Source organism: Crinia signifera, chromosome 9 (assembly GCF_055691185.1).
Source record: "Crinia signifera chromosome 9, ASM5569118v1, whole genome shotgun sequence".
Taxonomy (NCBI): domain Eukaryota; kingdom Metazoa; phylum Chordata; class Amphibia; order Anura; family Myobatrachidae; genus Crinia; species Crinia signifera.
The window spans coordinates 19,960,728-19,985,279 of record NC_139225.1 but is presented as its reverse complement, the minus strand read 5'-3'; the positions used below and the strand labels follow the sequence as shown (position 1 = coordinate 19,985,279).

Sequence of the window (24,552 nt, the reverse complement as noted above, 5' to 3'; positions counted from 1 at the left end):
ATCACCTGACACTGTATTACTTCACCAGGATTAATATATCTGCCCATGATTTCCCAGGAGGGGGCCAGACCTTTGGGCTAAAATTTAAAGAGCCCAAAGTCCTTGAATGGTCCTCTATACCCCATAGTGCCAGTGTCCCCAATGGACTCAAAGAAAAAGGATATGCCATAAGTATAAATATTGGTTTTCTCTTAGTTTCTTACTCCAAGTAGTACAACCAATCACTCTCGGTTACAAGGCAACAGACAAGATGACAGCCATCATCAGACTGACCGCCCTTGGATATCCCTGTTTTTGTACTGTCTTCCATACAGATCTGATTTTATGCAGGGAATGTTATGTTTCTTTAGTGCACTGGACATCAACGGTTGGGTTTGCATTTAGTTACTTTAGACCAGGGGTGGCCAAACCTGTCCACAAGATCTACCAACAGTTCATATTTTCCAGGCAACCTGTGGATCTATAGTAGGAATGAAGGCAGCATGTTTGAAAATGTGACCGTTAGTAATGACTACAGTTAGGTGATTTGGAAAACATGGACCCTTGGTACATCTCGAGGACCGGATTGGTCACCCCTGCTCTATAATTAATTATGTTCTTTAATGTTATTTTGTGTTTCTGCTCCGCCCAGGTCAGATAGCTGCAAATGAGGCACTAAAGAAGGACCTGGAGGGTATAATATCCGGTTTGCAGGAATACCTGGACAGTGTTAAGGGGCAGGCTAAACAAGCTCACGAAGAATGTCGAGAACTTCAGTCTGAGCGGGAGGTGCTGCTGCAGAGGCTGGAGGAACTGGAAGAGGAGAGGCAGAGACTGGAGGCTGAAGCACTGGAGGCTGGAGACCTGAGGGAGGTAAATATGTTCCACTTATTGGTGTCACCGAAAAATCAATGCTAAAATATGGAAGTATATTTAAAAAATAAAAAACTTTAGCTACTACAATGCCTGCTCAGTCTGTCTCCTGTTCATCCAATGCATTTAATAATCAGTGACGTGCAGGGGTGTAGATAAGGCTCCGCAGGTACTGTCTGATACAATAATGTCTGTACTTCCAGGAGATTTACGCGCTGGAGCGCAGTCTGCAGGAGCAGCAGGAAGCGAACGAATCTCTGGTCCGGGCACAGGGAGACCTCGGAGCGTACGAAGCCCGGCTTAAGGCTAAAGACGCTGAGATCAGCCAGCTAAGGGAAGAGCTTGACAGGAGGCAGCGACAAGGACAGGTAAGGGGGGGTCTATCATGTGGCTGACAAGAGGTTAGAAGAGAAATGCCGACGCCGTGTGCAATACTTACAGGCAGAGGGTTCCGCCCTGAGAGCCGAGCTGGACAGGGAAAAGCGAGCGCTGGAGAACGCACAGGCGAAAGCTCACATGCTGGAGGAGAAAGACAAAGATGCCAAAAAACTCCAGTCTCAAGTCCGACAGTTACAGGTAGGTCCTATCAGTTGCATATACAGATATGTATCACAGTCCTGATGCTCCGCAACTTGGCAAACGTAATACAGAAAGTCCAGGTCTCCCCTCACTCTCAGGACATGTACTCTGGGTGACGGGATGAGGGGGGACAGAGACCTGGGTGAGGGGCTCTCCGTGTAACTAGTGTGCTGAGTGACGGGATGAGGGGGACAGAGACCAGGGTGAGGGGCTCTCTGTGTAACTAGTGTGCTGAGTAACGGGATGAGGGGGACAGAGACCTGGGTGAGGGGCTCTCTGTGTAACTAGTGTGCTGAGTAACGGGATGAGGGGGACAGAGACCTGGGTGAGGGGCTCTCTGTGTAACTAGTGTACTGAGTAACGGGATGAGGGGGACAGAGACCTGGGTGAGGGGCTCTCTGTGTACCTAGTGTGCTGAGTAACGGGATGAGGGGGACAGAGACCTGGGTGAGGGGCTCTCTGTGTAACTAGTGTGCTGAGTAACGGGATGAGGGGGAACAGAGACCAGGGTGAGGGGCTCTCTGTGTAACTAGTGTGCTGAGTGACGGGATGAGGGGACAGAGACCAGGGTGAGGGGCTCTCTGTGTAACTAGTGTGCTGATTAACAGGGGATGAGGGGGACAGAGACCTGGGTGAGGGGCTCTCTGTGTAACTAGTGTGCTGATTAACAGGGGATGAGGGGGACAGAGACCTGGGTGAGGGTCTTTCCGTGTAACTAGTGTGCTGAGTGACGGGATGAGGGGACAGAGACCTGGGTGAGGTGCTCTCCATGTAACTAGTGTGCTGAATAACAGGGGATGAGGGGGACAGAGACCTGGGTGAGGTGCTCTCTGTGTAACTAGTGTGCTGAGTAACGATGTGAGGGGCTCTCTGTGTAACTAGTGTGCTGAGTGACTGGATGAGGGGGACAGAGACCTGGATGAGGTGCTCTCTGTGTAACTAGTGTGCTGAGTGACAGGGGATGAGGGGGACAGAGTACTGGGTGAGGGTCTTTCCGTGTAACTAGTGTGCTGAGTGACAGGGGATGAGAGGGGACAGAGACCTGGGTGAGGTGCTCTCCATGTAACTAGTGTGCTGAGTGATGGGATGAGGGGGACAGAGACCAGGGTGAGGGTCTCTCTGTGTACCCAGTGTGCTGAGTAACAGGGATTGAGGGGGACAGAGACCTGGGTGAGGGGCTCTTTGTGTACCTAGCGTGCTGAGTGACGGGATGAGGGGGACAGAGACCTGGGTGAGGGGCTCTCTGTGTGTACCCAGTGTGCTGAGTAACAGAGATTGAGGGGGACAGAGACCTGGGTGAGGGCCTCTCCATGTAACTAGTGTGCTGAGTAACAGGGATTGAGGGGGACAGAGACCTGGGTGAGGGGCTCTCTGTGTAACTAGTGTGCTGAGTAACGGGATGAGGGGGACAGAGACCTGGGTGAGGTGCTCTCCATGTAACTAGTGTGCTGAGTGACGGGATGAGGGGGACAGAGACCTGGGTGAGGTGCTCTCTGTGTAACTAGTGTGCTGAGTGACGGGATGAGGGGGACAGAGACCTGGGTGAGGGGCTCTCTGTGTAACTAGTGTGCTGAGTGACGGGATGAGGGGGACAGAGACCTGGGTGAGGGGCTCTCTGTGTAACTAGTGTGCTGAGTGACAGGGGATGAGGGGGACAGAGACCTGGGTGAGGGGCTCTCTGTGTGTAACTAGTGTGCTGAATAACGGGATAAGGGGGACAGAGACCTGGGTGAGGGGCTCTCTGTGTAACTAGTGTGCTGAGTAACCGGGGATGAGGGGGACAGAGACCAGGGTGAGGAGCTCTCAGTGTGTACTTAGTGTGCTGAGTGACGGGATGAGGGGGACAGAGACCTGGGTGAGGTGCTCTCTGGGTAACTAGTGTGCCGAGTGACGGGATGAGGGGGACAGAGACCAGGGTGAGGAGCTCTCTGTGTGTATTTAGTGTGCTGAGTGACGGGATGAGGGGGACAGAGACCTGGGTGAGGAGCTCTCTGTGTGTACTTAGTGTGCTGAGTGACGGGATGAGGGGGACAGAGACCAGGGTGAGGAGCTCTCTGTGTGTACTTAGTGTGCTGAGTGACGGGATGAGGGGGACAGAGACCAGGGTGAGGAGCTCTCTGTGTGTACTTAGTGTGCTGAGTGACGGGATGAGGGGGACAGAGACCTGGGTGAGGGGCTCTCTGTGTAACTAGTGTGCTGAGTGATGGGATGAGGGGGACAGAGACCTGGGTGAGGGGCTCTCTGTGTAACTAGTGTGCTGAGTAACGGGATGAGGGGGACAGAGACCTGGGTGAGGTACTCTCCGTGTAACTAGTGTGCTGAGTGACAGGGGATGAGGGGGACAGAGACCTGGGTGTACCCCAGGTAACCCTCCGCAGCCCCTCTATTTATGCCATTGTGTTTCCCATAGCGAGAGAACTCCTCTGTGAAGAAGCAGCTGGAGAACCTGCAGACGCAGCTGGACGATGCTCTCGATAACTTGGTTCATCCAGAACAGATCACGGCCAGAGTCTCCGAGCTGAAGAGGAAGCTCCAGACCGGCGTTGGGGACATGAAGTGAGTAATCTTGCTCTGTGTAATTACACTTCTAAGCGTTCTGATTGGAAGTCCAGATTGCCATTTAATAATGCATGTACTGGATTGTGTTTATCAATCAGCACTTAAATAACAGCGTACGCTAAAGAATGCCCAAAGAAAAGTCTCGGCAGCCATTCCCTGACCAGTAGCATCAGGGCTACAGACCGGGTGTACAAGCTGATATCGTCCTTATCGGGTTATCTCTTTCCCACCTCAGATGTTCCGGACCCTCAGATGTTCTGGGGCAGAACCTTGCGGAGCTTCAGCAACAGATAAACGATCTTCTCAGTAAGGGAGAGGAAGAAAAGCGCGAGGCCCAGGAGAGGCAGAGGAGGTTACAGGAGGAGATCGCCGCCCTGCAGGAGCGGGCCAGGGAGGCACCGGGGGATTATAAGAGAGCGTGCAACAAGGCGGCTGAAGCCAAGGTACGCGGATGAGAAATTCAATTGTTATTGCTCTGTTCGGGTGTTGGCATTTTAGCTCACACCCCCCGGAGGTGGCAAGTTGAATTGAGTGAACAGTAGCCCGCCCAAACAGCGTTTTCTGCTTTGCGCTCAGTACAATTAAATGTCACCCCCACGATCTCCCGTCACCTTAGAAAGGAGATCAGGAGCATTAAACCATTGAGTTGGCATCCCTGGGAAATTTGGCCCCACATAGATGCGCAAGGGAAGGCGTCGCAGCCCAGTGACCATCAATAGACGCGGCTTTGTGCGCTTTTGCTTGAGACCCAGGATCCGGCCGCTGTATTGTTGGGTTGTTCTGTAGAAGAAGGAAACGGTCTCGCATATAGTTTTTTTTCCCCCCCTGCAGATACAATTAGAGAAGAGGCAGCACGACGCCAGGGTGCAGGAGCTGGAGAAAGAGGTCCGACAGTTACACGAGAAGCTGAGGACCATGGAGGACATCCAGGGCCTGGCCGACCAGCAGCTGGTGGAGGCGGACGAGGAACGGGAGAGGCTGCTTGCAGAGCTGCACGACTTGGAGAATGAGGTGACGCAGGAACTCCGGTATACACACAGAAACGTACAAAGCCATCCTAGAAGGCACACGTCTAACGTGTCATTATATCTCTAGCGGATAATGGAGGACACCCGGGCGCAGAAGCAGTTCTCCGGGCTGGATAAAGAACTGAAGGAGCTGAAGAGGGCGTTGGCGATTTCAGACAAGATGGCCACCTCTGAGTTGACCGGCGCAAAAGACCAGCTGAAGTCTCTCCACGGCACAGTGCGTCAGATCAACCGAGAACGGGCTGAGGTAGCGCAAATCACTTCTAGCGGAAATGGGCAGTAACTTGTACGGGATATAGAGCAGAATTAGCAGAAGGTTTATTTGTATTGGTTAAATATGGAAGAAAAAACATTTACCAGTTTGCATAAGAGAAAAATTACTTTCTGGAATTTTTATAATTTTTGCAAATCCATACTGATTAATGTCCTTCCACCCAGTGGCGTCACTAGGCGGGTGCGGGCCGCGCCTGGGTGTTGCCCTGTGAGGAGTAACACCACAGTGCCCACATTAAGTGCAGAACCCAGCTCCGTCCCTGTTTGGGAGCTGGCACTGCGGCCAAGGCATTCTCTCGGGGCAGCCTTTTTTGGCAGGTGCCCCAAAGTGAGGCCAAGCCCCAACCAGTGAGGCCACGCCCCCTTTTCCTGGCAACCCAGCTGCACCCCGTGTCCAAACAGGTAGTTACGCCACTTTCACCAACCTGGTGTAACCAGGGAAACCAACTGAAAAACATAAATATTTCCCCCAAACTTTAATAAAGACAGTTTGGTGAAGGCGTAGTGATGCGGATCTGTGAGTCACTGGAATGTGAAAATGACTGTTTGTGTCTTGTACCCTATTTGACCATGGCGGTCGCTGAGTTGCACCAACCGCAGATCGTAAAGGCCTGTCACTGCCTATAATTGCAGTACAGCCACAGTAAGAGACCAGTAAAATGGAAGATTCTCTTTTCTGTAGGATATGAAGGAAGCAGAGAATTCCTCCGCTCAGGCGGCCCAGGCTCTCCGGGATCTGGCGAAAGCTGAGGCAGAGATAGAGCTACTGCAAGGGCTGTTACAGGAGAGGGAGAAGCAGGTAGGTTGTAAGCCCCCCTGAGAGTCACGCACAGCAGTCACGTCTCAGCTGGCACTAGGCACTAATGCGTTCTAACATGTGGGCTACATGCAAAAGCAGACCTGAGATGCATGTTACACGTGTTCCCTTGCCAGTTACATGACGAGCTGCAGAACACAGAAGTCGGTGCCAACGCATCCAACGGGCAGCAGCTGGAGATAGACCAGCTGAACCACACACTGAGAAGGCAGCGGGCAGAGATTGAGCGTCTCAAGCACTTGTTGGATCATGTTACAGCTGGTAAAATTTTATCCTTCATCAGGACACTGCCCCATAACCCCTCCCTCCATCCTGTGACATCAGGACACTGCCCCCATAACCCCTCCCTCCATGCTGTGACATCAGGACACTGCCCCCATAACCCCTCCCTCCATCCTCTGACATCAGGACACTGCTCTATAACCCCTCCCTCCATCCTCTGATATCAGGACACTGCCCCAATAACCCCTCCATCCTCTGACATCAGGACACTGCCCCGTAACCCCTCCCTCCATCCTCTGACATCAGGACACTGCCCCATAACCCCTCCCTCCATCCTCCATCAGGACACCGCTCCCCCCATAGTCCCTGTTCGCCGGTATTCATCTATTAATGCTGCCTTGTTACTATAAGTGCTATTAGTAGACGTCCTATAGTGCAAGTGTCTTGTCTCCTAGATAATGCTGGTGACATCGAGGACCTGCTGGATGACATTGAATCTCTCAGACATGCTCTCAGCTGTCAGAATGATTATATTACCAGTATGGCTGATCCGTTCCGGCGGAGGGGCTACTGGTATTACGTTCCTTCTTCCTCTAATGTAAGTGTGTAATACCCACCTGCAATCCCTCATTAGCGGATCTGATACTATACATATTATTACATCCCCTTATGTAGTATTGTGAAAGTGCTGTGCAGGCTGTATTCAGCCACACCAGGCTCACATAGGCTGTAGTGCTGTGCTGTGAAGGCTGTAGTGCTGTGCTGTGCATGCTGTATTCAGCCACACCAGGCTCACATATGCTGTAGTGCTGTGCTGTGCAGGCTGTAGTGTAGTGCTGTGCAGGCTGTAGTGCTGTGTATTCAGCCACAATAGGCTCACATAGGCTGTAGTGCTGTGCTGTGCAGGCTGTAGGTGCTGTGCAGGCTGTAGTGCTGTGTATTCAGCCATAACTGAGCAATACTAGTGTTTCTCCATTCAAGCTGGCATTACTGTTATTCTGTTCTGTCATATTGATGGGCTTGTACACCAATAAGACTATAGGTTAAATATATTTTATTTATATATATATATATATATATATATATATATATATATATATATATATATATATATATATATATATATGTTCAATGAATGAAGATGCGGCGACTGATTGCTCTAAAACAGTATATACTGAGTGTGCTGGTCTGCACTTGTAAAAAAACAATAAAAAGTTATCTAATTGCAGGGGACCTAGAACACGGTATATAGTTTACTATGGGTATGATAAAAAATAATTTATGTCAAAGGTTACGTATAAAAAGTAAATGCATTTATTGAACAAGGTTGAAAAAAATTCCCTTTAAAAAACAGACAATTAATAATTTAAAAAATATGTTCTATCCTAAAATATTCCTAAAATCAATTTCAAGGTGCAAAAAGAGAAAAAGGGTAGCTTATCTTATATAGATGAGACAGGAGGGCTATAGCCCCCGTTTTGCCCCCTGTATGTGGGCGAAACGCATCGGTTATATTTTTTGACTATATTCATATTTTTTAAATATAAAAATATTGTCCCTGTATTCGACAGAACTCTGCCCGCGATTCCCTGAGCACGAAAGACTCCGGCGTCAGTGTGCGCTACCCGATGACCTCGTCCCCTGCCAAACGGAAAACTGCTGGAAGAAAGGAGGAATTTGCCCCCCCATCTTCGGGCCATTGGGTATATTCTCCGTTTCGGCACGGCCAGCAGCGGAGTCACAACAATGGGGGTAAGTTTGATATGTGAGATGTCTGTAACGCCTGCGATAAAGCTATGAGTAGTGATTGTCGTTTAATATTTGAAGTGTCAGAATGTCGCCATCTTCTCCCCAGCAGGTGATGACGTATGTAATGGGGCTGACATTGCGCCACCGTGCCACTTTGTTCCTCCGACCGGCTCCGTTATCTATACTGTATTCCCGGACGGTACTCCTGTCCCACAGGGAACTGTAATATACGGAACACCCCCACCCTCGGCCGGCAGACCGCTGGCTCCTGGAAGCATTATATATGGACCGCCACCTATGGGCACGCAGTATGTGTACGGGCCTCCACCAGCGCAGTTCACTGTTCCTGTCATTCCAGCTGGCGTGCTTCACTGCAACGTGTCGGCGCACCACAATCTGGTAGGTGCTGGCACAGTATTAGTATATAACTGTAATATAACACGTACGGGTCATCTACACGGGCGTACTAATATAGAACTACATAACTTAATATACAGAAGAACACAAGTATATATTAGGCAGGGTTGAATTGATTGGAAATGATCTTGGTAAACCTGGACTATAGAATCTTTATTCCTTGTGCAAGTCCACCCACCTGGTGCTGTGACACCCAGTAATACGGAGTATGTACTACCTTGCACTGCGTTATACTTCCAGTGGTTCCCTTCTGGAATCTCAGATATGTGTGTGGCACCCCAACATGTATCCTGTACAGTATAGTAAATATTTATTTATTTTATTGGTGTTTTTTCCTAGTGTAGTTATATGGATTGAATTTCAATTAAGTTTTCTGCTGTGACTTATACTGTACCTCCTTATTTTCTTCACAATGTATCATTCCAATTTGCCCGACTGACGAGCCACGCCGCCCCTTTGCCCGACTGACGAGCCACGCCGCCCCTTTGCCCGACTGACGAGCCACGCCGCCCCTTTGCCCGACTGACGAGCCACGCCGCCCCTTTGCCCGACTGACGAGCCACGCCGCCCCTTTGCCCGACTGATGAGCCACGCCGCCCCTTTGCCCGACTGACGAGCCACGCCGCCCCTTTGCCCGACTGACGAGCCACGCCGCCCCTTTGCCCGATTGATCCGTTTTCGAGGGGGTAGTTTGCTGCGAAGTGGGAACTGGTTCATTCCTTATTAAACATCAAACCTCTTTTTACAGGAACATGAGATGAATCGTCTGGAAGACCTTATTGATCACCTCAAGTCTCGTCAGCAAAAAGAGAAGAAGACAAAGGCCAGATTAATGGATGATGTTGACGACCTGCAACATGAAAGAGAATCCCTGAGGGAAGAGGTGGAACTGCTGCGTAAATCTGTGCAGAAGCGCCGGTAAGTAGCGGACCGGGGGAACCCTACGTAGGGTAAGTCTTTGCTGCTTGCGGCTCAGATTCTGTTGTTTCCCAGGAACCTGGCGGAAGGACACCTGGACGGGCTCCTTACGGAGCTGGAACTAGAGAGATCCCTGCAGCATCATGACAACGTTGAAGACGAGATAGAATGCATCGAGAAAACGCTTCTAAAGCGGAGGGCGGAGCTCCGCGAGTCGGACCGGCTGCTGGCAGAGGCGGAGTCTGAACTGAAGAACACTCAGGAGAAGGTACGCAGATAATGACGTGTCCAGACTGCAGCGCCTGTAATCTGATGCCTGTATATTTATGTATGTTGTATTTCCCAGACAATTGATTTAATTGAAAAGTACAACGCAGCCAAGAAACATCTATCCCAGACTGAAAGCGACGCAGAGGAGCTGGAGCGGAGAGCGCAGGAGACGGCCATGAACCTAGTGAAGGCCGACAAACAGCTACGGTATGTCGCTTATCCTGTGTCGGCGGTGTTCTAAGGCTGCATAGGGATCTGTGAAAGGACAGTCCAATCTGTTGTCCGGTCTATCTCGTTCCTCAGCCCTCAGGCCTCTCCCGATCAGATTAATATCGAGGATATGTTACCAGGGTCCAGCATCATTTCTAAGTCTGACTTGGCTCCTGGAGGATCCGCTAGATCCTGGGGGTGCTGCATATAGCATCGCCCAAGTCCGAATTCATTAAGCTGTGCTGCTGCTCTGTGGTCCTTGTACTGGAGGCAGCAGCCTAATTCCGCTGAGCAATTCCCCCCCCCCCCCCCCCCCCCATATCACAGCGCTACTCCAGGGACCCTGAGCAGCTGGTTGGCTGTTGACCCTGGGTGAAGGCGCAGTAATACGTCACCTCTGGACTCCACCAGATCTGCAACAGAGGAGGATTCTAATGCTCCTGCAATGTAATAGATGTAATTTCATGTTATACATCATGTGCTGGACTGGGGAGGGATCCCGGCTTAGTAATGTTACGGTGCATCATATAACTCATCGCTTTCAGAGTGCTACAAGCCAATTCACGAGATCTGGAGCAGCACAGAGCAGCGCAGGAAAATATCCTGCAAGAGATAAATGGCGTGGTGTCTGCAAAAGACGCAGAGTTCCAGTCTCTGAACTGCAAAATGGAAACGCTGACTGACAGGTACATGTAACATGGTGTGACTGATGGGTATGTGTAACGTGGTGTGACTGACAGGTACGTGTAACGTGGTGTGACTGACAGGTACATGTAACATGGTGTGACTGATGGGTATGTGTAACGTGGTGTGACTGACGGGTACGCGTAACGTGGTGTGACTGACGGGTACGCGTAACGTGGTGTGACTGACGGGTACGCGTAACGTGGTGGGACTGACGGGTACGCGTAACGTGGTGGGACTGACGGGTACGCGTAACGTGGTGTGACTGACGGGTACGCGTAACGTGGTGTGACTGACGGGTACGCGTAACGTGGGGTGACTGACAGGTACGTGTAAAGTGGTGTGACTGACGGGTACGCGTAACGTGGTGTGACTGACAGGTACATGTAACATGGTGTGACTGATGGGTACGTGTAACGTGGTGTGACTGACAGGTACATGTAACATGGTGTGACTGACGGGTACGCGTAACGTGGGGTGACTGACAGGTACGTGTAACGTGGTGCGACTGACAGGTACATGTAACATGGTGTGACTGACGGGTACGCGTAACGTGGTGTGACTGATGGGTACGTGTAACGTGGTGTGACTGACAGGTACATGTAACATGGTGTGACTGACGGGTACGCGTAAAGTGGTGTGACTGATGGGTATGTGTAATGTGGTGTGACTGACCGGTACGCGTAACGTGGTGTGACTGTCAGGTACATGTAACATGGTGTGACTGACAGGTACGCGTAACGTGGTGTGACTGTCAGGTACATGTAACATGGTGTGACTGACAGGTACGCGTAACGTGGTGTGACTGACGGGTACGCGTAACGTGGTGTGACTGACGGGTACGCGTAACGTGGTGTGACTGACGGGTACGCGTAACGTGGTGTGACTGACGGGTACGCGTAACGTGGTGTGACTGACGGGTACGCGTAACGTGGTGTGACTGACCGGTAAGCACAACGTGGTGTGACTGACCGGTACGTGTAAAGTGGTGTGACTGATGGGTATGTGTAACGTGGTGTGACTGACCGGTACGCGTAATGTGGTGTGACTGTCAGGTACATGTAACATGGTGTGACTGATGGGTATGTGTAACGTGGTGTGACTGTCAGGTACGCGTAACGTGGTGTGACTGACGGGTACGCGTAACGTGGTGCGACTGATGGGGGCGCGTACTGAGGTGCAACTGACGGGGGCACGTAATGAGGTGCGACTGAGATCTTACTTACAGAACTGTGTGTCTTGCAGTCTGCAGAAACTGCAGGATGATATCCAAGTAGCGGAGGGGAAAGAAGACCACCAGCTGCAAACCCTACAGCGAGCCGAGGACCTCCTTGCAGAGAAGACCACCTCTCTAGAACGACTGATCTGTCAGGTAACCAAAGCAGGCAGCCATCTGCATATTTCAGTGTGTCCTGGCACTGGGTCACGTGGTAAGAACGTTGCCGCTCTCGCATTGTAGATCTCTGCACAGCAGGATGAGATTACCAGGTTGGACAGGCTGCTGGGCCACAAGACAGAGGAGCTTCATCTTCTCCAAGATCACATTGACGAGAAGAAAGGTGACCTGAAGGAAGTCCTGCGGGATGGGGAGCTGGATGTGGCTGACCGGCGAGAAGAGATAAAGGTAAGCTGCCAGGTCCATGGGCTGCATGCTATGTTGGGGCGGTTATCGGCTGCATGCTATGTTGTGGCGGTTATTGACTGCATGCTATGTTGTGGCGGTTATCGGCTGCATGCTATTTTGTGGCGGATATTGGTTGCATGCTATGTTGGGGGCGGATATTGGTTGCATGCTATGTTGGGGCGGTTATGGGCTGCATGCTATGTTAGGGCGGTTATGGGCTGCATGCTATGTTGGGGCGGTTATGGGCTGCATGCTATGTTGGGGCGGTTATGGGCTGCTTGCTATGTTGGGGCGGATATTGGGTGCATGCTATGTTGGGGCGGTTATCGGCTGCATGCTATGTTGGGGCGGTTATGGGCTGCATGCTATGTTGGGGCGGTTATGGGCTGCATGCTATGTTGGGGCGGTTATGGGCTGCTTGCTATGTTGGGGCGGATATTGGGTGCATGCTATGTTGGGGCGGTTATCGGCTGCATGCTATTTTGTGGCGGATATTGGTTGCATGCTATGTTGGGGGCGGATATTGGTTGCATGCTATGTTGGGGCGGTTATGGGCTGCATGCTATGTTGGGGCGGTTATGGGCTGCATGCTATGTTGGGGCGGTTATGGACTGCATGCTATGTTGGGGCGGTTATGGGCTGCATGCTATGTTGGGGCGTTTATGGGCTGCATGCTATGTTGGGGCGGATATTGGGTGCATATTATGTTGTAGTGGTTATTGGCTGCATTCTATGTTGCGGCGGTTATTGTCTGCATGCTATGTTGGGGGTGGTTATTGTCTGTATGCTATGTTGTGGCGGTTATGGGCTGCATACTATGTTGGGGCAGATATTGGGTGCATATTATGATGTAGTGGTTATTGGCTGCATGCTATGTTGGGGGTGGTTATGGGCTGCATGCTATGTTGGGGCGGTTATGGGCTGCATGCTATGTTGGGGCGTTTATGGGCTGCATGCTATGTTGGGGCGGATATTGGGTGCATATTATGATGTGGTGGTTATTGGTTGCATTCTATGTTGCGGCGGTTATTGTCTGCATGCTATGTTGGGGGTGGTTATTGTCTGTATGCTATGTTGTGGCGGTTATGGGCTGCATACTATGTTGGGGCAGATATTGGGTGCATATTATGATGTAGTGGTTATTGGCTGCATGCTATGTTGTGGCGGTTATGGGCTGCATACTATGTTGGGGCAGATATTGGGTGCATATTATGATGTAGTGGTTATTGGCTGCATGCTATGTTGGGGGCGGTTATTGTCTGTATGCTATGTTGGGGGTGGTTATTGTCTGTATGCTATGTTGTGGCGGTTATGGGCTGCATACTATGTTGGGGCAGATATTGGGTGCATATTATGATGTAGTGGTTATGGGCTGCATGCTATGTTGGGGGTGGTTATGGGCTGCATGCTATGTTGGGGCGGTTATGGGCTGCATACTATGTTGGGGCAGATATTGGGTGCATATTATGATGTAGTGGTTATTGGCTGCATGCTATGTTGCGGCGGTTATTGGCTGCATGTTATGTTGGGGCGGTTATCGGCTGCATGCTATGTTGGGGCGGTTATTGTCTGTATGCTATGTTGTGGCGGTTATGGGCTGCATGCTATGTTGGGGCGGTTATTGTCTGTATGCTATGTTGTGGCGGTTATTGTCTGTATGCTATGTTGTGGCGGTTATGGGCTGCATGCTATGTTGGGGCGGATATTGGGTGCATATTATGATGTAGTGGTTATTGGCTGCATGTTATGTTGGGGCGGTTATTGGCTGCATGCTATGTTGGGGGCGGATATTGGCTGCGTGCTATGTTGGGGCGGTTATTGGCTGCATGTTATGTTGGAGCGGTTATTGGCTGCTTGCTATGTGGGGGCGGTTAATGGTTGCTTGCTATGCTACACTGGCTTTTGGCTGAATTTTGATGAGTCTTACAAAGTTATTCCTACATCGGTATCAGCCCTTTTACATGGGTGAGGAACCCCACACTGATTCCTCCTTCTGTTTGCAGGAGGTGAAATCTGCGCTGAATGATTTATGTGTTCAGAGGGGAGAAGTGAGTGCTCAGCTGAACGAGAAGAGATCGGAGCTCGCTCTGCTGAGACAGGAAGTGGCGCAGGAAGAAGATAACCTGCAGAAAGTCCTGTCCCAGATCCACAAGCAGAAATCCGGTAAAACGCCCGGGTGTTTGTCAGGCTTCTATCAGCTTACAGACTTTATATCTACACTCACCGTTGTCCAGATATTGTACGAGCAAGGACTATTCTACATATCCTGTATCACATGTACCGCAACATTTATGTAGTCACAGCTCCCAGATACGGGTGTTGATTGTCCATCTGATGGCGTTACTAGCGAAACATGTCAATAGTTGTCTTCGAACAGGGGAATAGGCGAAACGTTCGTGGTTTTGTAATGCAATAGGCCATATACTGATATCCGTTACGGTCTTTGGATTTGTCTCCCACCAGAGCTGAAACACGTGCTGGAAATGCAGCAGCTGGAGGACAATGAGCTCCAGGGCCTGAAAGTGCAGCACGACCAGAAGATGGATGACCTGGAGAAGACTCAGTCTCTGCTGTTGCAGGTGAGCGATGGTGTCACTGGGACAACAGCCAGGTGGCAGTTACTCAGCGAGTGTTTGATTGGCTGCTGATTCGCCACTCTGCAGCAGTGGATATATATCTAGCACCTACCCTACAGACCCCTACCGTGTTATTGGGTTGTGCCTATTAATACCGCCCCACTGAACACGTCTCTGGCTGTATTATTTCTAGGGGAAGCTGGAGCTGGAGAACCTGCAGAGGACGTCACAGCGGTTACACGGCGAGGTGGACTGGCAGAGGCAGCTGCTGGAGAAGGATCACCACGAGATAGAGCTGCTGATGACCCAGATGCACACTCTGCAGGGGAAGGTGGAGACCCTGAGCAGCGAGAAGGAATATCTAGAGGAGAGCGGCCTGGAGCTGGAGCGGAAACTCGCCAGGAATAAGAAGTAATCGCATACTCTGAGACTTTCCCCAGATATAAGTGTTCTTCTCCCCAGGCTCCGCCCTGCCCCGCCCACCTCACATGCCATCACTGAAACCTAGTCTCTGTGTGCCTCCTGGGTATTCTTATCTGCCCTGGGGAAGGGGGTTGCAGCTCATAGACTTCTGTGGGCGTTGATTCAGAGTTGATCGCAAAAAAAAAATCTCAAATGAACAAAACCATGCTGCCCTGCAGGTGGTGCTGATGTAACATGTGCAGAGAGTTAGATTTGGGTGGTGTATGATCAAACTGAAATCTAACTCTGCATATGTCCTATAGCGCCTGGATAAAGATATAGGGCGAGATGTACTAAGCCTTGAAAAGTGATAAAATGGGGAGTTATAAACCACCAGCCAATCAGCTCCTACCTGTCATTTTTCAAACACAGCCTATGACAGGACAGGTAGCAACTGATTGGCTGGTGGTTTATCATTCTCTATTGTATCACTTTTCAAGCTTAGTACATCTGGCCCATAGGGTTGGCGCTGGTTGGTCTGTGAATGGAGGTAATGTTCTGTTATGCAGTAGGTGAGCTGAACTTGTTCCATCAGAGCCTTGGCTGACACAGAAGAAAGCAACAGGGCAGCGACCGCCGCGCTGGAGAAACTGGAATCCGATATGAAGAGTCTGCAGAGTGATCTGGGTCAGCTGAGCAAACAGAGAGAGGTCCTGAGGCAGGAAACGGCGTCTGCCCAGCAGCTCCTACAAGGTGAGACTTAAAAAATACCCCATACACTAGCCGATTTTGGTCAGATTTCGGCCAGATCAGTCGGATCTGGCCGAAATCGGACCAAAATCGGCTAGTTTTGATGTCCCCGCAGATCCGATGCGCGGTCCCGTGCGCATCGGATCTGCGTCGGGTGGTCGGACCTGCTGCACGTCCGACCACCCGACTTGGGACCTAGTGGGGCGGCGGTGGAGGAAGCAGGGGGGGCTGGGGACGCTGCGGGGGACACAGGCGGCATAGAGCCGGGCAGGGGGAGCCAGGAGCTGTCAGTACTGAATAAAAAAAAAAAGCCCATACAATGAATGGGCGGCCTGTGATTGGCTGAGCGCTCTCTCAGCCAGTCAGCAATTGGCTGAGAGAGCGCTCAGCCAATCACAGGCTGCCCATTCATTGTATAGGCTTTTTTTTCTAGCACTGACAGCTCCCGGCTCCCTCTGCCCGGCTCTATGCCGCCTGTGTCCCCTGCAGCGTCCCCAGCCCCCCCCTGCTCCCACCAGCGGCCCTGCTCTGTAGCCCCCCTGCTCCCCGGGTTTTTTACATGTGATAAATCGAGACGATTTATCACATGTAAAAAATGGCACCTCAAGTGGCAATCTAATCAAGCTCCCCGGGGAGCAGCCGGGGAAGCTCAGGGGGAAGTCGGGGGCGACTTGTCCTAAGGACAAGTCGCCCTAGTGTATGGGGGCCAGGAACGTCACATCTGAGACCCGCTGATACATGTTCCCGAGGGTCTCTTTACCGGTCGCCGGTCGCACTACCGGTCGCCCTCTGTGTCTGCAGCTAGGGGGCGCTGCCCTTCTCACGATCATGTTTTTATTGCATATTCCATACTGAGCACAGTGGCTGGTGCATTGCTCTGTGCTCTCCGCGTGGGCACCTTCTTGTCCCACAGGTGAGATGTTTAATGTTTGTGTGTTCCCTCCTCACAGAGAAGAGGGAGGAGGCCGAGCTGCTGAAAGATGAACTCTCTGGCTCGAGGGATCAGCTCCGGACGGTGCAGCAGGTAAATGTTACTGGAAGAACATATGGTGGTGGTGGGGGGGGAGGTTACATTGTATTGATAACTGTGCAAGCTCTTACCGGTCAGTTAGTGATAAGAAGGTGCCAGCTTGGCACAATTTGCCAGGTACGGTAGCCATTACATCGCCAGTTATCATGCAACCATTTTGCTACGATGGGTCACCCCAGAATGTCCTCCACGGCACATCGCGCTTAGGTTAATTGAGTCTTTAGCGCAGCCATCAGCAGACTGAGAAAGTGGGGAGACGTCCTTCGTTCATCGATTCTTAACCTGGGGGTTCCACATTTTTACCACATTATTTATTACGTTCTTGGTCAGGATCTGAGGAACGCGGCAAAACATCGGGACGACATACTGTCCACGCTGAAGGAGGACACTGCAGCGTCCGTGGCCAGGTACACACTGCTTCAGGAAGAAGAGCGCAGCAAAGAGGAGAGTCTGAGACAGCTACAGGAGGCCATGGAGGAGACCGTGCACCAGCTGACACAACAGGAAGCGGTAAGAGGAACTTCCTGTCTGGAGGGATGGGGCATTTTCTAGTAGCCAAATACCCAAAAAGTAAAGATTGTCAATACTGGAGTTTCTGACCTAATACTGAAACGCTTTGTTTGGGCTTCATATTATGCCAGTTTGAATAGTTCCTTCTGTATGTATTAATTAAGCAGACACCCACACACGATGAAAGCCATTGTACGATTGGTTATTGCCCCATGTCCGCTGTCACAGACGTGCAAACTCCTCGTATGTTTCTCCCCAGCGATTAAAGCAAATCATGAAAGATGCGGAGGATCAGGAGGAGAAGCTGCGGAAGTCGGCGGCTAAACTAGAGGACGAGAGACTGCTCTACGAGCGGGAACGGTTACACCGGGAGAGTGCCCTGGAGATGATCAGCACCAGGGTCAGCGCTATGGAGGAGCGTGCTCTGAAACTGCAGGAGGAGGAGAAGTGGTGCGCCGCCCTGGAGGTGTCCCTGACCAGCACACGTAAATACTGCCTCTGATTTCATTAAGCCGAGCCGTAAACCGATATTGACGGCCAACAACATGACTTTGACGGTCATCGGAAAAGGTCACACCAGCGACATGTTCTCTTTGTTTCTAGGGCGTCACTTGGCGGAGCGAGAGGAACAGTTGCTGGAGAAAACCAGCGCACTGTCGGCGCTGCAGAGAGAGCTGGAGATCTGCAGAAGTGAGCTGAGCAGCCTGGAAGACCAGGTGGCTGCAGACCGCAAGAGAGATGAGAAGAGAATCGCAATGTTAAAAGAAGCCGTTTCTAGTCAGCGGATACAGTTTGAGGATGCGGCTGCGGTAAGTTGTTCTCTGGCACCGGGACTGTACACCAGGGATTTTAGTCTTCTGTCTAACATGGCGGTGCGGATCCTGGTACTAACAGATCTGATCCGAGCTCTGTAGTATTTATTACCCTGTTCTTGTATTTTAGGAGCAGAAACGGGAAAATAACGCCTTGAGGAAGCAGCTAATCTCGGTGGAACAAGCCGCGTACGACAACCACGAGAGGGCCAAGCGGCTGCTGAAGGAGCTGAAACTCCTGGAGGTGGAACACTCAGCTCTTCGGAAACAGGTGGGGATCTAGCTGTAGCATGACTTGATCTTCCTCCCTATAGGCCCCCTACAGTTTACTCCCAGCACAACATGTTTTCAGGATTTCTTTGTTTACTCCCTGTTGAGCTTTGTATCACACATTCTTACACTGGGAAATCCTATTACATTTACTGTCGCCAACCCTCAGTCGCGGCCCCATCGTTCCTATAGAGCCCGGGGTAACGTGTTCTCTCCGTTGCAGCTGAAGAGTCAGGAGGAACTGGACAAGCGGCAGCAGGAGGTTAACGAAGCTGTAAAAGAGTTAAAAGCGCAGGTGAAGATGGAGATTCACAGCACCCTACAAGACCTCCATTGTGCAGAGGAGGAGGACGAGCTGGCGGAGGATGTGGGCGATGCTCTGGAGCAGAACCAGAGCCTTCAGTCTCAGCTGGAGACCCTGAAGGAAAACTTTCCCTTCTACGCGAACTCCGCTTCCCAGGACGAGGGGGGGAGAACGAGAAGTCGCGTAAAGGTGAGTAGGCTTGGAGCGACCATAAGCAGGGGGCAAGTGCAGGGTCTCTAAAGGGGGGTTCCCAAATGCAGTCAACAATCCTGACCAGGGGAACATTGGAGCAAGGGCAGGCATCAGGGTGACAGGTAGAAGACCATAGTACCGACCTTGGCCATATAAGTACCCATTGGTCTATTGGGATACGGTCATAAGGTTTACAACAACTAGGTCGACAAGCATTGGTCAACACCACTAGGTCGACATGGGCTAGGTCGACAGTCAAAAGGTCGACATGGGGTTTTCACTCTTTTCTGCGCTGACATGTGCCGACAGGCGGTATTTCATGCCCTACCATCCACTAGGGCGTGGTGGGAGAATAAAATAGTTTGCCCGAAGCAAAGCGACCGATGCACTTCAAACTGTGTCCATGTCGACTGTGTTAACATTCGGGTAAAAAAAACAGTGAAAACCCCCATGTCGAACTTTTGACTGTCGACCTAATGTCATGTCAACCTAGACCCATGTCGACCTTGACCCATGTCGACCTAGTTGTTGTAGACCCAACGATCCCAATCCAGTCTATTTATACACTGGATAATGTATGGAATACAGGAGGAATAACATTGTAGATGGTATAGGCCAGTGTTTCCTAACCAAACACTACAGGATTTATTGATATCCATGCATGAGCATATAGTGTTAATTCAACATAACTGAGGTACTATTTAAGACATCTGTGCTCAAGTATTGCTATCCTTAAAACATGACCAGTTAGTGTGCCTTGAGAACCATCAAACATTTAATGAATAGAAACATGTGGTCAGAAAAAGGTTAAACTGTACATAAAAATTAAATACCAAAACATAATAGAACCAGTGCTGCACTTTCTAAGCTCATATTCTCCCACCTCATGGTAAGGCTCCTGTCTCTTTGTCCTGGCAGCTGCTCTCTGGTCCATGGATGTGGTGGCAGCTCTTGTAATCCATATTGTATACCGCTGCTATAATTTGAGCCACTAGTTAAGGGGGGGGGGGGTTTGCAGGGCAATTGGAAACCTCCCAAGTTTGCCTAAGACCATAAGTACAACGGGATATGGCCACACCTACTGGCGGGCATGAGACGCATCACTGCCAGTTAAATCAGTCCCTTAGTTATATAGTATTATTTTATTGGAGGGCAGTAATGAGAACTTCTGTATAAAGGGAAGTGACAATGAGGATATAAACATAGTAATACGGTGGAGTAAACGTCACTGAATTACATGGTACAGATCTGTGGTGATAGGTCCAGCAAATGAACAATCTTACTTTGCAGTGTAACCAAGTGATGGCATTTTCTGGCTAGAGCCTGGTATGCTGGCATTGCAGAGTCACTGTGCTGGTTCTTACAGACCTGTAAATCATCACGTCCTGTAACGTTTCCTAGATTTGACTCCTTCCGTTTGTAGTCATATCTGCTGCGAACATGTACCGTAAGTGTATCAGTATGGGATGCATTATAGAGAATTCCTTCTTTACAGGATGAACACTGGCGGGGAGACGCTCTGCGGGAGAAACTCCGGCAGCACGAGGACAGACTTAAGGTAACCAATCCTCTCTTCCGACACATCGGCCAGGGTTCTCCCAGGCAGAACACAAATCAGCCGCAGGATTTTAGACGTTGCCACTTATAACATCACCCGCACAGTCTTACATAGACATCTGCTTATGTCACCATGAGATCAGACTTTCCTAGGTCCCAGCAGTCAGTATATTGGTTCTAGTCCATGGCAGTCGTCGTTCCCAGCAGGTTATAATATAACGTGGTCCCCCACAGGCCGAGCTCCACCACCGGATGTCCAAGCAGGCGGACGTGCTGAGCAGAGGCAGGCGGCAGACCGAGGGCTCTCTACATAGTCTGAGAAGACGGGTGGACGCGCTGGATGAATTGGTCGGCAACCTGTCACCGGATTCGCCGTTTCACTCCCATAACGTCTCTGGCAGCAGCCAGGTGAGCGCAGTTCCATAAGGAAACATGGATTACTTACGTATAATAGTGAATATTTGTATTTTAAATATGAATTTTGACTTTTGAGGTTACGTGCCGATCCTGAAATCATTCCATTTGTGGTCCTATCACTGGTGCGTAACAGGAAATGATCTTCTATTCCAGAGCGTAAAACAAAGTTCCGTTACTGAGCCAAAGGCCGTCGCTACCCAGAGTTTATGCCAGGAGTATATGCTCTAGGTAAGTGCTGATTACACGAGTCGCCTAATGTGTATAATGTTATTTCTAACGGTATACGGTTGCCAGTGACGGGAGAAAGACACAATTGTTAGGACGACGGACACGTGGATGGCAATCATGAGTTTTTCATGCAGCCAGATTTGGTTCATACTTTCCTATCCAAGTGGGCATAGAGTGAGAGTAGAATAGTGTGGCTAATGCAGCGAGGGGACACTGTACATTTATACAGTATCTACGTGGCCCCGTGGTATTCGGCACAAAAACATACATGAAAGACTTGTGGTGATTGTCGACCATGTGTCACTTTAACTAGTGCCTGCATCTAACTCCCGTCACTAGGTGCGAGCAATCTACCTCAGCGGTTCTCAAACTGTGGGTCCCGATATTCTCAGCATGGAATCGCGATGTTGCTGACCATCAGGCTGATGACTTTTCTAATCTCAGTCAGTGATTCCAAGAGTCTGATAAATCTGTTGTTAGGCTTCTCCCATCCCTCTGTGCCTCCACAATGCTGCCATGTATGTGCTGTCTGCTGACCACACATGTGAAGTGAAGACTTGCTGCAGTAACTTGCTAGGGTCCTGGGGCAAAATAGTTTGAGGACCCTTGATCGACCTTTATTGCTTGATATGTATTCCATGCGGTACTTTGTAACATATAAATGGTCTTCATTTATTGTTTCGAATTGTAAGTATACAATTATAAATTAGTTTTGTATGCTTATATTAATGTATTATACCAAACCATTATAAATCGGTACATACATACAGAGAATCATCCTCATCTTGCCCTTTAATAGGATTAAGTGAGCCAGAGCTGTCGGACTTAATCTTATGCTAGTCCCCTACTGTATTGTTCTATGTATTGAATTGCAGCTGAGAAATGGCTATTCAGAGAAGGCTAGCTGAAGAAGGTTCTACCTGTATACTTCCATTGACTAAAAACTGTACAGATAGTCATCCTCATCTAGCCCTTTAGTAGGATTACTTTGCTAATCCCCCTACTGTATTGTTCTATGTATTGTATTGCAGCTGAGAACGATAGGCCTTGGACAGCCATTGCTCACCATGGCTACCCAGAGACGGCTAGATGAGGATGTTTCAAGCTGTATCTTTAGGCAAAGTTACTTTGTAATACAGCAGTTCCCTCAAGGAACAGACCAGGTTACTAGTCAGTTACTGCACCTTAAGGACAACCAGTGCTGTAATGTGTATAATTCTGTGGGACTCTTCCTAGTCCGGTGTATGGAATAGAAATGATGGAGAGACATGGATGTAACTTTTGTATTTCAGAGGAATTTTTATTTCTTACAGGATGCAACAGACGTTTCTTACATCTGTCCTCATTGGTCACAGAGCCCATCGGTCAGCCCACAGGCTCCGCCCCAGCACTCAGACCTTCCAACTGCTCCAATACTTCATTCCGCACGTGCACTGATTTGTATATAATAACTTATTCTAGATTTGCACCAGTTTTCCTGAAAATAATATTTTTGTACTGAGTTTTATATATAAATAAACCCGTTTTGTGTGGGTATTTGTATTTTCTCAGTTGCTGATTGAATTATAGGACGTAATGTTACAGAGACTTTGTTCTATAGATATATTGCCATTCATTCCGTACCAGCGACAGTCGGCATAAGTGTGTCCTCCACAATCAGCGGTACCCAGGAAAGAGAAATACCAATACAGGTATACAGTGCTGCAACTCCTATACCCCCAGGATGGTATACAGCAGGCAACTCCTACACCCCTGGGATGGTATAGTGACGCAACCCCAATCCCCAGGAAGATATACATTGCCACAACCCTGACATGGAATACAGTACTACATGCCCTACACTCCAGAAAGGTAAACTATACAGAGCACTAAGGTGTTTACTAACATGGGAGGGTACTCCTTTACCTAGCACGGCGCCCACGATTTTGATCGTGGGCATCGCAGGTAAAAAAAATCGCGGGCATTGAATGCACTAAAAATCGGGTGCGACGCGATGCCCGCGATTTCCCATAGGGATCAATGTTAAATTTCTCAATTGACCCGATTTTAATGTTCAATGCCTCAATTGACACGATTTTTCCATAGGAAACAATGTTAAATGGCCCACAGAGGCCAAATAGGCACCCTGAAGTGTGAAATGGCCCCCACGATCAACGTGAACCCGAAGCGTGGCGAGCCCGCGAGGGGTGGCGGTACGCGTCCTACGACCTTTTCATACCCCCACTATCCACGTCGGCGTGGAGTTGAGAATAGAATAGTGTGGCGAGCGGACGCGGATACCTTCACAGGTAAACGCATCCCTTCACAGGTATCCTCGTCCCCTCGCGGGGCTCGCCACACTGTTCTATTCTCAACTCCACGCCGACGTGGATAGTGGGGGTATGAAAAGGCCGTAGGACGCGTACCGCTGCGCTTGCCACGCTTCGGGTTCACGTTGATCGTGGGGTGGCGTTAACAATTGTGGGGGCCATTTCACACTTCAGGGTGGCTATTTGGCCTCTGTGGGCCATTTAACATTGATTCCTATGGAAAAATCGTGTCAATTGAGAAATTTAACATTGGTCCCTATGGGAAATCGCGGGCGTCGCACCCGATTTTTTAGTGCATTCAATGACCGCGATGGGCGCCGTGCTAGGTAAAGAGTACCTATGGGAGTTTTGTTTAAGATTGGTTGTTGCCCTTAGCAACCAGAATCGATATATTTAATTAGCACCTTCTAAAAGATAAAAAAAAGATAGAATCTGATTGGTTGCTATGGCAACATCCCACCTTAGTAAAACCCCTTGGGTGACCGTTCGACGGAACTAACAGAGCATAGATATCCTTTTTATTCTGGTGTCAGGAATACAAGTTAGCGCCTCGGTGTCAGGAAATTCTGCCAACAAAAGTTTTTGAGAAATTCCAACAAAGTTTGCGATCATTTGTCACCCGGATGGACAGGATAGGAGATGGTTTGGTTCCTGCAGAGGAGAGAACCCACTTATTTTAGCCATGACTTGTTCTGAGCAGGGAAAGCCCTATGATCCACCCACAATACATGGTAGGATCCCTCGTCACAAAGATTGATTACATAATGTAGGATAGATTGCCTTCCTGCTGATAGGATAAAACCAGATGAAGATCTGACATCTGCCACCTTGCCAAGGGAAGAAAGCGGACAGTGGATGATGACATGGTCAGGAGACCTAGAGGGCAATTTCAGCCCATTTTCTATGCGATCTGGTGCATTTCCTATAGCTCAGTTCTGTGATCTATACAACAACATATTTCACACTACAAAACGCTGCACTCGAAGAAGCCAC

At 49.8% G+C, this 24,552-nt stretch overlaps 1 protein-coding gene across 5 annotated transcripts in view; it reads left to right on the top strand.

Moving 5' to 3' along the window:
- CNTRL (centriolin) overlaps nucleotides 1–22,778 on the top strand; it is a 52,314-nt gene extending 29,536 nt beyond the window's left edge. For 4 of the 5 annotated variants that reach the window (XM_083161331.1, XM_083161330.1, XM_083161333.1 and 1 more), the window contains 32 exons: nucleotides 632–852; nucleotides 1,056–1,220; nucleotides 1,294–1,428; nucleotides 3,842–3,987; nucleotides 4,226–4,433; nucleotides 4,822–5,001; nucleotides 5,086–5,265; nucleotides 5,974–6,090; nucleotides 6,225–6,369; nucleotides 6,786–6,928; nucleotides 7,902–8,082; nucleotides 8,186–8,478; nucleotides 9,245–9,414; nucleotides 9,490–9,682; nucleotides 9,761–9,891; nucleotides 10,440–10,580; nucleotides 11,824–11,950; nucleotides 12,038–12,202; nucleotides 14,206–14,365; nucleotides 14,666–14,781; nucleotides 14,972–15,189; nucleotides 15,776–15,933; nucleotides 16,881–16,954; nucleotides 17,291–17,470; nucleotides 17,730–17,955; nucleotides 18,074–18,279; nucleotides 18,413–18,553; nucleotides 18,776–19,045; nucleotides 20,544–20,606; nucleotides 20,840–21,013; nucleotides 21,176–21,250; nucleotides 22,564–22,778. In XM_083161331.1, coding sequence (XP_083017457.1) covers nucleotides 632–852; nucleotides 1,056–1,220; nucleotides 1,294–1,428; nucleotides 3,842–3,987; nucleotides 4,226–4,433; nucleotides 4,822–5,001; nucleotides 5,086–5,265; nucleotides 5,974–6,090; nucleotides 6,225–6,369; nucleotides 6,786–6,928; nucleotides 7,902–8,082; nucleotides 8,186–8,478; nucleotides 9,245–9,414; nucleotides 9,490–9,682; nucleotides 9,761–9,891; nucleotides 10,440–10,580; nucleotides 11,824–11,950; nucleotides 12,038–12,202; nucleotides 14,206–14,365; nucleotides 14,666–14,781; nucleotides 14,972–15,189; nucleotides 15,776–15,933; nucleotides 16,881–16,954; nucleotides 17,291–17,470; nucleotides 17,730–17,955; nucleotides 18,074–18,279; nucleotides 18,413–18,553; nucleotides 18,776–19,045; nucleotides 20,544–20,606; nucleotides 20,840–21,013; nucleotides 21,176–21,250 — 5,102 coding nt within the window. In that variant the 3' untranslated portion in view covers nucleotides 22,564–22,778. The remainder of the gene's footprint in view (nucleotides 1–631; nucleotides 853–1,055; nucleotides 1,221–1,293; nucleotides 1,429–3,841; nucleotides 3,988–4,225; nucleotides 4,434–4,821; nucleotides 5,002–5,085; nucleotides 5,266–5,973; nucleotides 6,091–6,224; nucleotides 6,370–6,785; nucleotides 6,929–7,901; nucleotides 8,083–8,185; nucleotides 8,479–9,244; nucleotides 9,415–9,489; nucleotides 9,683–9,760; nucleotides 9,892–10,439; nucleotides 10,581–11,823; nucleotides 11,951–12,037; nucleotides 12,203–14,205; nucleotides 14,366–14,665; nucleotides 14,782–14,971; nucleotides 15,190–15,775; nucleotides 15,934–16,880; nucleotides 16,955–17,290; nucleotides 17,471–17,729; nucleotides 17,956–18,073; nucleotides 18,280–18,412; nucleotides 18,554–18,775; nucleotides 19,046–20,543; nucleotides 20,607–20,839; nucleotides 21,014–21,175; nucleotides 21,251–22,563) is intronic. The other variant, XM_083161332.1, reaches the window with a different exon arrangement.
- The last annotated feature ends 1,774 nt before the right edge of the window (nucleotides 22,779–24,552 follow it).